Source organism: Cupressus sempervirens, chromosome 4, assembly GCF_028749045.1.
Source record: "Cupressus sempervirens isolate cs-2001-9-10 chromosome 4, ASM2874904v1, whole genome shotgun sequence".
NCBI classification, from domain to species: domain Eukaryota; kingdom Viridiplantae; phylum Streptophyta; class Pinopsida; order Cupressales; family Cupressaceae; genus Cupressus; species Cupressus sempervirens.
In genome coordinates this window covers 880,511,296-880,525,504 of record NC_143121.1, presented here as the reverse complement: position 1 = coordinate 880,525,504, position 14,209 = coordinate 880,511,296, and the positions used below count along the sequence as shown (strand labels likewise).

The following is a 14,209-nucleotide window of genomic DNA, read 5'->3' as shown; positions in this document are numbered from 1 at the left end:
AACCTTTTAACACAGTAAAAGCTTAACAGTGCTACAAATTTCTTTTTAGAATTACCATTACGAGACCTACATATAGAAAACGAACCTATAATCAAAGAGAAAGATAACACAATAACCACAACCCAAGACTAAAATTACAAATTTGGTTCCACCGAAAGCTTAAATAAAAAACAAAAGTAAAACAATCGAACGAAATTCTACCGTGGGCTTAGCAATCTAAAGAGAAAAGCATGATAAATGAAAACACCGCTCAACCACAACTTTGTAATAACAAACTTAGAACTCTTCTATTGTAAAGCAGAAGCCAAATCATACAATGAAATAAGCCAGCAAATACACGGCAATCATAGACAGATTAAAAGGGATAAAAATAAATTTCAAAGCAGACTAGTTAAATGTAGTCCTGCCCGATGTAAACAGGTGTAAGAGATATGCACACCATAGCGAGCGAGGAGGCCATGGATATAGACCACAGGCTTTCTGAGATGCACTGAATAAACTCTATTTGTATCTGGTCCAGCTAAAAGACGCATATTTCAGCGTCCTTCAAGAACTCATTGCGTGTTATAGTAAGCAGACCATTAAAACAGAACCAAATGCAATCCTCATTTATATCTCAACCTCCTCTGCTCACATCTTCAATGGAAGAGATTGAAGGCTTTATAAATTTCTTAAGGAACAAATAATTAGGGTTTTGATTTCTACGGTTCTAACAACCCTAATTTTCTCCCGTGGAAGCCCAGAAAACCCTAGAGTTGGCTGGTAGTCCACCCTAACCGCCATAATAAAAAAGGAATCTCGTTTTTAAAAAATACAAAGATTTTTTTTATTATTAGCAATTACATAATTCCGTTTTTGTTTATTTAATGTAAGGTATTGAGTGTCATTTTGTGACCCACATAACATTAGAATTCCCTTGTAATATTATTTTCCATAAGGGTATTTAGGCAGATAGGTTTTTTCAGAACATCAAGTTAATGAACAATGAATAATAAACTATTTATAATTTATGGAGATCTTAAAACAAAAATTAATTTAGTTGTAATATAATAAAATTCTCTCTTAAAATCAATCATGTAGTGATTCAATGTAAATAATTGTGAAATAAAGAAGAATAGTAATATCTAAGGTCAAAACAAATCAACTTAGTTGTATTAAAAAGAAATTTCTTTTTAAAATTCATATAGTGATTTAATGCACATCACAAATTCATAATTTTCATCTATTCCTCAAAAAGATTAAGAATAAAAAATAGTTTGTTTGTAAAGATTTGTTAGCTCTCTAAGTCACCCTATAATAAAGAGAGATTGTAACATTACAACAACAAAATCAATTTAATCATATCATTATGAAATTCCCTCCTTAAAAGCATGTAAAGATTCAATGCAAAAGACAACTTCATATTTTTCATGTCATTTGATTGCAAGGGTTGAGATTATAGGTTAAATTGCAAGATATTCATTTTGTACCATTAGCTCTCTTAGTAGCTATAAATCATCATAAAATAAATCCGGATCACAACATCTAAAGTCTTAAATTATTTCAAATTTTTTTTCTTATTATATTTCTAAAAATATGAGATTCACCCTCTATTTACACCTACTTTTGTATAGAGTGTGTACAGGTTTGTAGATCTGAGAGGTGTGGAATGCCTTCTTATTTATTCTCTATTTAAAACCTATCAAAAGTCATACTAATTACATCCTCTTCAACGTCTCTCTCGCCCTTAGGATTGACAAAAAATCCCCTCAAAACTTAACCTGCTATTACTTAAAATATATTTAATTTGATTTCGTCATTATTTAATTTTATCTAATTATTTAATTTTATATTTTAAAAAGTACATATCTAATTTTAATTTACTTAAATTTTACCATTGATTAATTAAATGATTTAAATCATATTTTTTAAGTTCTTTAAAATTATTAGTTATAATAAAATTTTGATAAGATTTTTTTTAAGGAAATAAAACATTAAACAAAATATTAGTAAACATAAAATTTATTATAAATATCGGTAAGAGTTGCCTCACTTTAATAGACGCGACAATGGAATTTAACAGATAATGGAGGATACAATTAAATAGTGGAAGGGGATAAGATGAAAACAATTTTGACTTCATTTTCCATCCATTAGCCATATAAACCATCAAGAAAAAAGCAATAGGTAGGTTGGTGAAAAAAGACTATCTCAACTAAATGCCCACACATTAATCTTATTAGCTAAACAAAAATAAAATTATAAAGTTTCATTAAATGAAAGGAGACTAAAGAACAAAATTCATTTTTAGTTATCTCACACAAAACACTCTCACAAAAGAATATTGTTTATATATGATCAAGAGGGACAAAATCATGATAGTCTTAAGGATACCAAATTTATCATGTCTTAGTATTATCTACAATTGTTTATTTATTATGTTGATGATGATAATTTTTTAAGATGTTACTAACGATGTGGTTGGAAATTGTGTTTTGTGTCTTCAATTTTACAAATTTGTAAACAGTAAAACAAATCTTCAACCACAACCAAAGCAAATGTAAACATGAATATGCACACATGAAACATACACAATGAACGACAAACTTTTACACCTGTACATACACAAACGCACACGTGCGCACACGCACACACACACAAAGTCAACCTCAAAACACTTTGTCCAAAAAAAAAAAAAGTTTGTCCATATATTTCTTTCCAACGGGTAACAATCCAACCTCAAAACATTTTGTCCAAGAAAAAGTTTGTCAATATATTTCCTTCCAATAGTCAAGATCATATGCCACAATCACAAGAGCACACAACAATCATTACGAAAAATACAACCACCGAGATCCCCTCGAAATAAAATTAGCACAACCAAGGCCAACAACTCAATATCATAAAGAAATTTAGAATATGTACAACAAAGAATCTTAATGACAAAACTGTGGAACACGAAGTCATCATTGTCATATCTATAAAAGTCATTTCAATTGCATACACACCTAGGCCATTAAACATTCTTCAAATGCATGATTTTTACTTTTTAATTGAAAGAGCTAGGTATAGTAATCCTCAAATCTGTAATCATCATTACCACTGTTGCATGACAATCCAAAGAGACCAAAAAATGATATTATTTGTTACATTCAAGCCAATAACTCAAACACCGAGAGAATCATCTGCTTGAACCATCATCATTACTTACTGAAGCAAGGATTATCCAGAAATAATACTTGCAAATATTGTCACACTATAGAACATTTGCAATACTTAGCTTCCACTTTCTTGTATATATATGCTTTTCATTCATACTAATATATTCTACCTTTATCCAGTTCTATCCAATTCTGATGCACTCATGGAAGGAGTTTCCCTAATGGAGATGGTCCAAACCATGTAGTCCAAGTCATGCAATGGAAACATCAACAACATAAACAATAATGAACTAAAAATATGCCAAATTTGAAGTTCACATTAGCATATAACTAGAAATTACATACCAATTGGCTTGCAACATGCAACTTATATTCTAAGTGTACATGTCTAAATTAGAAATAATATCCAAACTTCCAAGTTCTCCAAATATCAAGAGCATGCTACCAAGATCCTATCACAAACAATAAACAAGGCCTCAAAATATAGAGCCTTCGCAAAAAACATGTCATCCTAGATCAATCACATTTTCCAAGAACAAAAAAAATGCAATATCAAAATATAGGTCAAGACCCAAACCATAAGAATCTCGATGCCAAGTTGATTAAATGAGATGTGATCCAAGGAAGAAGTCACACTAAGATCCAAGAACAATGTGATATGCATCACAAAACTTTGGCAATCAAGAAATCAATTCACGAGAATAGATAACTCCAATTGACTGTCAAAATATGAAGGACACACCGACTCGAACGAGAAACCAAGATATGTCCACTATGCAGAATCTAATTCAGATGTGAACCTAGACAAAAGTAAAACATAATTTCCAAAACCATCCTTGAGGTTTGCACAAAAATTGAGCCAAAATGAGGGAATGACAATGAAAAGACAAAAATTGACTAACATGAACAAACTGCAAGGAAATGTTTTGGGGTCATGCGAGTTTATCAATGACCACATCACATAAGACTTCATCTATGGAAGGCTCAATGTTGAAGTTCATGAAACATTGATCTTTCACTTATACTGCATGGTCATCTTGTAACCAACTTATATGATAAGGACATGGATGTTTAAGCCTCTTCAAGCCAAGCTTGCATGTTGTCTCTTTTGACACCATTGTTAGAATTCACAAAAGATGATTCCAACAAGCCCAAAAGTCACCTAAATGAAAATACCTACCATCTATAAGAAACAAATCTAGAATGCAAGAGTGCAAGGAAAATTGAGACAATTGTAGGGAAAGAAAGAGAATGAATTAACTTATTTGAATTAATCAATTTATCAAGATCGATTATTACAATGAGATCAATCCTTATAAAGGAGATCAAAACCCTAATGCAAACCCTAGAGGAGCACATTTAATTACTATAAATGATTATTAAATGTCCAAAAAGCATAACTAAGTTCATCTTAAGAGATGAATAAAAGCTTACTTAACTAAAATAAAACAATTAAGTGAAATACCTTTTTACTCTAACAACCATATTATCGATACTTCCACTCTTCACAATAACCTTACAATATTTACCTCCTAATTTACATATTGTCTTAAAACAAACTCCTCTTTCAAGTAGGTTCAACTTCAATCTTGTTCTACTCCATTAGAACTCCTAAGCATAAGAGACTCTTGTCTCAAATTTTTCCACACTCTCATCCAATGTACCAATTGTCTGATCCTCATGTACCATAAGGTTCTTCTTACTTGTGTCTATGCTAGATTGAGATCTAGACATAAAAAACTTTGTGTTCATTACCCTTGTTCCTTGTTACCACCTTCCCTTCTTGGTGCTCTCTAATCAGGTTCTTTACTCCACTTGGATCCAATTTCATCTTCACTTATTTTCTTCTCCTTGTTGTCACTCGCTTCTCTTTTCCCCTAGGGTGTCTCTTTTGTCTTCTCCTCACCTTATCTTCTACCTTAAGATCATATTGATAAGCATCTACTATTCAACATAATCATCACATCTTGAATATGTGATCGAAGACCATTGATAAATGTAGCTACCTTCTCCCTAGATATCTCTTGGTGTCCAAATTTGATTGTCATCTATTAATACTCCTCACTATATTCTTACACACTCGTGTCCTTCTACTTCAAGTTTTACAACTTCTTGACCAATTACAATTCATAATTCTTTGGGATAAAATCAACCTATAATCATGCAACCATGATTCTCCAACTAGTGGTCTTTATTTCCCCATTCCCTTCTCTATCAATCTACAATTCTTTTGGCCAAAAGGCAACATGACCCTTCAAATTGGCTTGTGTTAGCCTTATCCTCTATGGATCTTTAATATCCTCAAGCTTGAAGTAGCCTTCCTACTCTCCTATGAAATTTATCAAACCCTCAAGATGTAGTCAACCAAAAAAGATTATAAATCTTCATTCTATAACTTTGATTAGCTTATGTTGTTGCCCTCAACAATCTCTCTTCATTCACAAGTACGTTAGTCCCTTCAGACTCATAATCTTCAACAACTTACTCATATTCTTCCTTTGTCTCAAGATTCATATGCAATCCTACCAATGCAAATTTGATCTCATTCCTCATCTCATATCTAAAGCCTTCCTTCATTTCTTCCAACCTTCTAGGTTTCATTCCTCTTAGTGACATCTCTCTTAATCTTTTGGTACAACTACTTCAACCTTGATGATCTGATTACAATGTTTTGATTACCTTTCACTCAACAATCTATTGAACACACTTGCAACCTGCCTCCAACTCAATGATCTATTCACCCGCAAGATGTCTTCAATAACTCTCGCAAGTTTTTCAACCAACAGTAACTCCTTTGTAATCCTCTTATGTGAGCCCTTTGCAATTATGGGTCAAATCCACACTTTGTCATCCCACAACAAAGTCATGTATGACGTCACAAGCTCAGGAACATAGATCGGCTAACAAAAGAACACCAACCTTACTCGGATACCATATGATACAATCATGGCAAGAATTGCTCGATAGAGATGGTCCAAACTATGCAGCCTTAGTTACACAACAAAAACAATCGACAACAAAGCCAATAATAAATTGAAAACATGCCAAATCTTATGTTTGCATTAGTAAATAACCAAGGATTACTTAGCAATTGGTCTACAACATGCAACTTCTAAGTCCTTTGAATCCTCGAGAATATGCTACCAAGATCCTATTACAAATAATGAACAAAGCCTCCATATATACAACATTTACGAGAAACATGTCAACCTAGATCAATCACTTTTTCCAAGAACAAGAAAACACAATATTGAAATATAGGGCAAGACCCAAATCATAAGAATCTTGATGCCAAGTCGATGAAATAACAAGCAATCCAAGGAAGTACATAGCCTAAGATCTAAGAATATTGTGATATTAGCCATAAAGCATTAACGATCAAAAAATTACTTTGCAAGATTAAAAAAATCCAACTAACTATTAGAATATGAAGAACATGTTATAGCCCAAACAAGAAACTAAGATATCTCAGTTGCAATGAAACCAATTGAGGTGTGAACCTAAACATAAGTAAAACATGATGTTTGAAACCAATTTTGAGGTATGCAATAACAATTGAGCCAAAACAAAGGAATGCCACTAAAAACATAAAAACTAACTAACGTGAACAAATTGAGAAGAAAATAGAAAAATTGGTTGTTGTAATATTGGCAATGACCCAAGGATGCTCCTACATCAAAACCACCAAAACTAACAACAATTGTTTTGTACATTTTAATCTATGACAATGAAATAGTGGCCCTCCTAAAATGACATCAACTAATCCACATACTATGATCTATCTAGATCATTGGGTTTGACATTGATGACAACCAAACACAAAAGTTCAATGAGTTGCATTCGTAATAAGATCAATTTTTAATAGAAAACCTACCAATACTGCATAGTCACCATTAAAGAGTTTTATGTTGCCTTCAATGATATGATTAACTCAAAACATCCCAAGATGGATGGCTTACTAGCAAGTTTAACAAAGAATGTAGGTTCTCATTAGGGAGGACATGTATAAGGTATATGAAGAAGCCTTATCACAAGGATTATTATTCAATTTCTGATTAAATTAATTCTTAGAGGAAAAAATGAGAACATTTTAGGATGGAGATAAATTACTATACATTAAATACCTCCACCAAGATTATAGACAAAGAAACTACAAAAGGAGAAAATACACACAATGCAAGAGAATGTAAGGCCTAAGCAAACTAGATTTATAAGGGAGATTCAGTCTAGACAACTTGGTCTTCTCTTAGGAAACTACGAAATAGGCATGACAAACTAGTCAAAATTGCTTCCTTGTCAAATTGGACTTTGACAAAGCATATGAAAAAATTAGGTGGCAATTTATAGTAATGATGCTTAAATAGTTAGGCTTTAGTCCCAAGCTCATTTCCTACATAAAACTCATTTTTGTTGATGCCAATGTTTGCTTAGAAATCAATGGGTCAATCACTCAAACCTTTCCTCATCAAAAAGGTTGTCACCTCTGTTCATTTTATTCTCGTTCCTTTCAAATCGTGAAAAATAGTTCAAACTCAAAGACACCATTTCTCTACCTAGAAATGAAGCTTCCCTTGATTCTTAGCTTGTTTATAATAACCTATTGTTCTTTCAAATTTTCCAAGAAAGAACTCAATAATATAATGTCCCCAGCTAGGAGTTTAGTTTGATTTACCCTAAAAATCCCAACTAGGGTTTTGATTCTTTCTTAGAAATGGTAATTTATTTAGTTTCTATATTCTCTAATAAGAAGCTACCAATTCGCAATGGTTAGCAAGCTTCATTATCCATTTAAATTGGCTTAAATTAGGAAACAATGAATGATTCATAATATAATTGATAATTAACATTATTAAGCCCCAATTACTTCTCTCCAAAACATCAACCCTAAGGAGGATAAGAATTTATTTGGTAAAGGCTGATTGGACATCACACTACAAGTATTCTTCAAGGCTTCAAGACACCATCCATATCACATATTAGGATTCACCTACCTTGTAAGGATTTACTCCATCTCTTTGTACATGATATACGATATGCCTCTAACACACTCAAAGTACATACTCTCTTATACTATATGAGGGTTTCTTCTCCAAATATTCATGCATAGCATGCCAAAGAGAACAAATCATAAAATTAAAAGAAATAATGTGCCTTCCTTATATTTCTTGCAATAAAATGAAATACACATGCTTCAATTACATAATATTAGCAATTTATCTTTACAACATTGCCTGATGAAGGTACAGGCTAATCTTCTACACTCCTTACTAATCCTCTTTATCTATGATGAGGAGAACTCAACTCTAAATAATAACCTCTAGCCCAAGCCTCCCTTTTATAGAAGCATTGGGTCTCTTGTAAACCTCACTCACACTCTTGATGATCAACGCATAGTTAACAATAAAAGCAACACAAAGCCAATAGATAACCTTTCAACTTTCTGAGGAGTCCACCTAAAGAGATCTCTTTTCGATTTTCCCAAGTGTCTGCCCAAAAGGATGTGTTTTCCCATTTTCATGTAATCATCAATTTAAAGACAAGTGCATGACTCTCCCCCTTGTTCAATGTTGAGAAGAATATTTCTATAGTTTTATAAAATGGTATCCCTTATTCAAAAATACAATTGCCTTTATGCATAAGCCATAAATATTAAATAATTTCAACCTCCTATGTCATTTTGGACATGTTCTTAGGTACAAGGAGACCTATAGATGCCTCCATTTATTTTCAATCACCTAAACTTTGTAGAAAAATTATAAAATTATTTTCTTTTAGACAAGATATCTTGTTGACTTAGATGCTCTTCCATCGGTAAGTAATGTGAGCTTGTCCTCTTAAGGAGGTTGGTTATGAGTATACCAATATATCTTTTGCATGCGTGTGCTCGTACATGTACACACACGCACGCATGCACACATGCGCGCGCACACGCACACACGTAGGCTCCCTCAAGGCTTCAAAATCCTGCCCATATCTTATCTTGGGAGTCACCTACCTTGTGAGGATTTACTCCACCTCTCCATACCCGACACCAACTTATTCTTCTTAATGATTAGGCTATGAGTATATTGATATCTCATGTATTACAAACATACATCACTTCCCTAACTCTAATGATAGATGGTTGAATTCCTATTCCAAAGCACTTGTTAAACCATCTACAAGTAGGCTTCTTCGATGCATTAGGAATGCATGTTCATACCCATCTTGGGACTTTTCTCTCAATGCATTAGAAATACATGTTCTTGCCCACTTGGGACTTGTCCATCTTGTAAGGAATAACACACACCCGCACACATGCATGCGCACACACATAGAGGGGCTCCCTGAAGGCTTCAAAATCCTGCCCATATCCTATCTTGGGAGTCACCTACCTTGTAAGGATTTACTCTACCTCTCCCTACCCGACACCAACTTATTCTTCTTAATGATTAGCCTATGAGTATACTAATATCTCATGTATTACAAACATACATCACTTCCCTAACTCTAATGACAAATGTTTGAATCACTATTCCATGGCACTTGTTAAACCATCTACAAGTAGGCTTCTTCAATGCATTAGGAATTCATGTTCATACCCATCTTGGGACTTTTTTCTCAATGCGTTAGAAATACATGTTCTTGCCCACTTGGAACTTGTCCATCTCGTAAGGAATTAATCCACCTCTCCTTAAACAAACCTCTTGTCTATACGAATGCATCAATGGAAGACTAAGGACTAGGCTCTTAATCATATTGCTCTTTCATCTATCATGAATGCATATACATATAAGTGAAATAAAGCATGGGTGTCATATAAATCTAAATTCCAATGTGATGCATTTTCCAACGCCACTATGCATATATTCAAATCTATTGGGTAATCCATTTATTATTCAATCTTTTCTTCATCCTCTTCAAATGAAGCTTATTCCCTTTATATCTCTCAATGTGAGCGAAAGGTTCCACCTAATCACCATAAATTCCCTTTTGCAAGACACATAACCTTTCACCTTTCACCATTAACAACCTTTGAAAGAGTGCACGTCTTTATTACTTTTTCCCTTTCAAGGGACACAACCTTTTACAATCAGATCCAAACTTTATATTTAGATCAAATCTATATGTTTGATTCCTCCTTTTTTATTTTAAAAAAAAACACTTATGGATACCCATTTCAAATGAATCATTGTCCATTTTATAACTTCCCATATGAGGAGAGGTCACACCTCTTCATCATGTCAACCTTTTTTGCCAAGAGTTGATACCCTCATAATTGTGGATGTCCTTGGTACTACATGATGCTATTTAAACCTTCCATGTGATGTTAGTGATAGACTTGATACACCTTGATAATTACTATGTTTTCATGTATACCTTTGAGTGATGGATAGTTAGATGTGTTAGCACTTATTGTTGGTGTTATTTCAGCTATGAATGTTGTATCTTGGTAGTTGCTTTTGCTGATTGTCATAACCCATGGTGTGAATTCATAGATGTGTATGTTATTCATTGGCAAGTTTGCACATTAAGCTTGTAATTACATGTGATATGTTAATGGCATGAGTTTATCATGTTTTGTATACCTTTGATACACCTTGATCTTTTCCTGATTTCCATTACTCGTGCGGAATGAATACCTAGACGTGTATGTTATTCATTGACAAGTTTGCATGTAGAGCTAATAATTACATGTGATGGGCTGTATATGTTGACTGCATTAGTTTACTATGTTTTGTATACCTTTGAGTTATGGATAGTTGGATGTGTCAGCACTTATTGTGGGTGTTATTTCAGCTATGAATGTTGTATCTTGTTAGCTGTTTTTGCATATTGATAGCTCTAGATTTGGGTATTTTTGTTTGGGATACCGATTGAAGTAGTACTCTTGTTTTATTATGATAGATAGAATGACTTCTCTTTGGATGGCATGTATTCATGATTGGGATGGTGGTCGAAATGTTTCTTATTATAGACTTTACGTAGCGTATGATTGCCATTACCCATGGTGTGAATTCATAGATGTGTATGTTATTCATTGGCAAGTTTGCACATTAAGCTTGTAATTACATGTGATATGTTGATGGCATGAGTTTATTATGTTTTGTATATCTTTGATACACCTTGATATTTTCTTGATTTCCATTACTCGTGCAGTGCAAATTCCTAGATGTGTAAATTATTCATTGACAAGTTTGCACGTGGAGCTAATAATTACATGTGATGGGTTGTATATGTTGACTGCATGAGTTTACTATGTTTTGTATACCTTTGTTATGGATAGTTAGATGTGTTAGCACTTATTGTGGGTGTTAATTTCAGCTATGAATGTTGTATCTTGGTAGCTGCTTTTGCATATTGATAGCTCTAGATTTGGGTATTTAAGTTTGGGATAACAGTTTAAGTAGTACTCATGTTTTGTTGTTATAGATAGAATGACTTATCTTTGGATGGCATGTATTCATGATTGGGATGGTGGTCAAAGTGTTTCTGATTATAGACTTTATGTGGCATATGAGGCATTTTGATCCCTTTATAGTATATGGAATCGTTCCCGTATTCTTTTTGAGGTTACTTGTTATTTATTCAGCAAGCCTAGTAATCAACATTTGTTCAACCCCACGAGCCATAAAGGGATGTAGCACATGAGGCACTTTGATCCCTTTACAGTAATATTGAATCGTTCCCTTATTCATTTTTGAGGTTACTTGTTATTTGTTCAGCAAGCCTAGCAATCAGCATTTGTTCAACCCCACAAGCCTGGTAACCACTACAAGCATAGCTTGCATTTAGTATTACATTTATTTATTTTTAAAGGGGGGGTTATTATGATTCTCCATGAAATAAATATGAATGATTACAAACAAGATTACATCTTTGTAATAGAAGAGCCTCCAGCACATAATCATTTTTGACTTCAACTAAACAAAAGCATCTTGTTGAATTCTACCCCCTATAAAGGACTCACCAATTTTCATTATGAAATATAAAGCATTGCAACTGTAGAATATGATTTTATATGCTTTCTCAAATAGTGAACACCCCCAGTAAAACTCCTTGCCTCAATCACAGTGAAAGTCTTGACTAGTTCAAAATGGCTGCCACTTTTACTAAATTCCTCACGGTATCTGGATTGGTATCTGAAATATTTTTACCTTAATCACATCATAGACTTGGCTAATATTTGATCTCACACTAGGACAACTAATTGGCTTATTTGGTGATTGCCCTCTTAAAAAGTTAACTAAACATTTTCCAATGAAATCAGTGATATGAATATAAACAAAAAAAATCTGTTTTCTACAATTCATGGGTTAAACTCTGTTTTATTTACTATACCTCTATGCTTTGGAAATGCCCTTAAATTTTTTGTTTGCAATTTTTCTCTTAAAGTACCTTGTATTTTTATTCACAATTTTTTTATGTTTTTGCCAAATTCAATTTTCTTATATTTTTTCAAAAAATCTTGTACTTTTGGTTTGCTGCCAAACAATTTTTTCTGCTATTGGTAGGACATTCTTGTCCCCATCCAATTCAACAAGCCATATTGTGCAAAACATCTTGAAATATCCATGTGCTAGAAAAAAACTTATAATATTGGAGCTTGTAATTGAAACAATTAAAAAGATATTGATTTGACCAATCAGCGCAGGATCACCGCATGCTATCCTAGATCTAAGGGCCAGCTTAAGTGTATTTAAGAAAAATATGCTCTCATATGCTTAACTGAATTAAGTGACCTGACTAAACAGAGACCACATTCTTATAAAGATGTATTATAGGAAAAAAAAAAATTACCCCACCTAGTATTTGGGTCAAGGAAAATCTTCCAAATTTTCACAGTTTAGAAAAAATAGTAAAATTGTTCTTGTTATAAAACCAGACTTCCATTTTGAGGTAATCATTACTATAAGCAATGATGCATTGCCAAGGGTGAATAAAGATTTAGCAAATTAATTATTATTGCTAACATATTGAAAAATGTATGTTTACCTGCAAATGACTAGAGTTGTTGAGACTCTAGAGTAAATCGCACACCATCCTTAAATGTGGTCAGATTGATACCAAGCAATTTAACCAATTTACTAACATCCATAGATATATCAGCAGGAGATGCAACACCTCGGTTCACCTATAAGTAGTTTGCACCAAGCATATTAACAATTTTGCTAAAATCCACATTCATATTATAAGGAAAATTAAGTATTTCAACCTCCGTATTTCACAAAAACGTTATTCAACTTTTAAGCAAACTATTTGTATCAACTCACTGATGTTGCAGAAACAGATTTAATCCTTGAGCTGTCATATCCTCTCAGATCTGAAACTACCTTTGCCATCTGTACACGTGAAACTCTATCAGGTCCCCCTGCATTCAACAGCACCTGCATGTACTTGCCACCTGAAAGGACATAAACTGAGAACTTTTAGTGTGTCATTGCTCTTTGTGATCCACTTTCACCTTAAAATTTCCGTATTTCATCTTGTAAAGCTCTCATAAGCCAACAGATAATAAAATATGGCTTTTCTAAATGTTAAAAAATATCAAATATGACATTGCTGCGATAAAAAATAAATGAAATAGAGTATGAAAGAAATGAGACCACTAAAGTGATGTCACAAGTTTCTGACCTGTGTCCCATCTTCTAATTAGAGATTCAATTACATCTATAACATCCTTCACATAAATTGGGCACCGGAATTCGTCAGTGAAGAACTCAATCTCCTTGTTGCTGGAGAGAATACTGTCAATCCACTGCACATATCTGATCAAATATCATTCATGATAAATGAAAAACTTACTAGACAAGCTTCTTTAGTCAATAAAGATAAATTCATGCTACTGTATCGGAATAGTGAAGTTTAGTGTATGTAATCTGTTAACTATAGTAATCGTCCTAACAAACAAACATGAAATAAAACTAAGAGCTAGCATATTTTTAACTTGAGCTCATGTGAGAATGCTTTTGAGTAGTTCTGGCCCTCTTCATCCTAGAAAAGATGCAGTTGGTTTATTGCATAATCCAGGTCAACAGATAATTCTTGGTAGAATAAATTATTAAATGGTGAGTTGAGACTCATAATTG

General features: G+C 33.1%; 1 protein-coding gene across 3 annotated transcripts in view; it reads right to left on the bottom strand.

Moving 5' to 3' along the window:
- LOC149564200 (NAD(P)-binding Rossmann-fold superfamily protein) overlaps window positions 1–14,209 on the bottom strand; it is a 133,936-nt gene that overhangs the window by 45,347 nt on the left and 74,380 nt on the right. The window contains exons 4-7 of one of the 3 annotated variants that reach the window (XM_089827273.1): window positions 13,755–13,878; window positions 13,394–13,524; window positions 13,116–13,254; window positions 3,003–3,358 (exon numbers count right to left, since the gene is read on the bottom strand). In XM_089827273.1, the coding sequence (XP_089683399.1) occupies window positions 13,126–13,254; window positions 13,394–13,524; window positions 13,755–13,878 (384 nt within the window). In that variant the 3' untranslated portion in view covers window positions 3,003–3,358; window positions 13,116–13,125. Of the gene's footprint in view, window positions 1–3,002; window positions 3,359–12,931; window positions 13,255–13,393; window positions 13,525–13,754; window positions 13,879–14,209 lie in introns of those variants that run through there. The other 2 variants (XM_089827272.1, XM_089827271.1) reach the window with 2 other exon arrangements.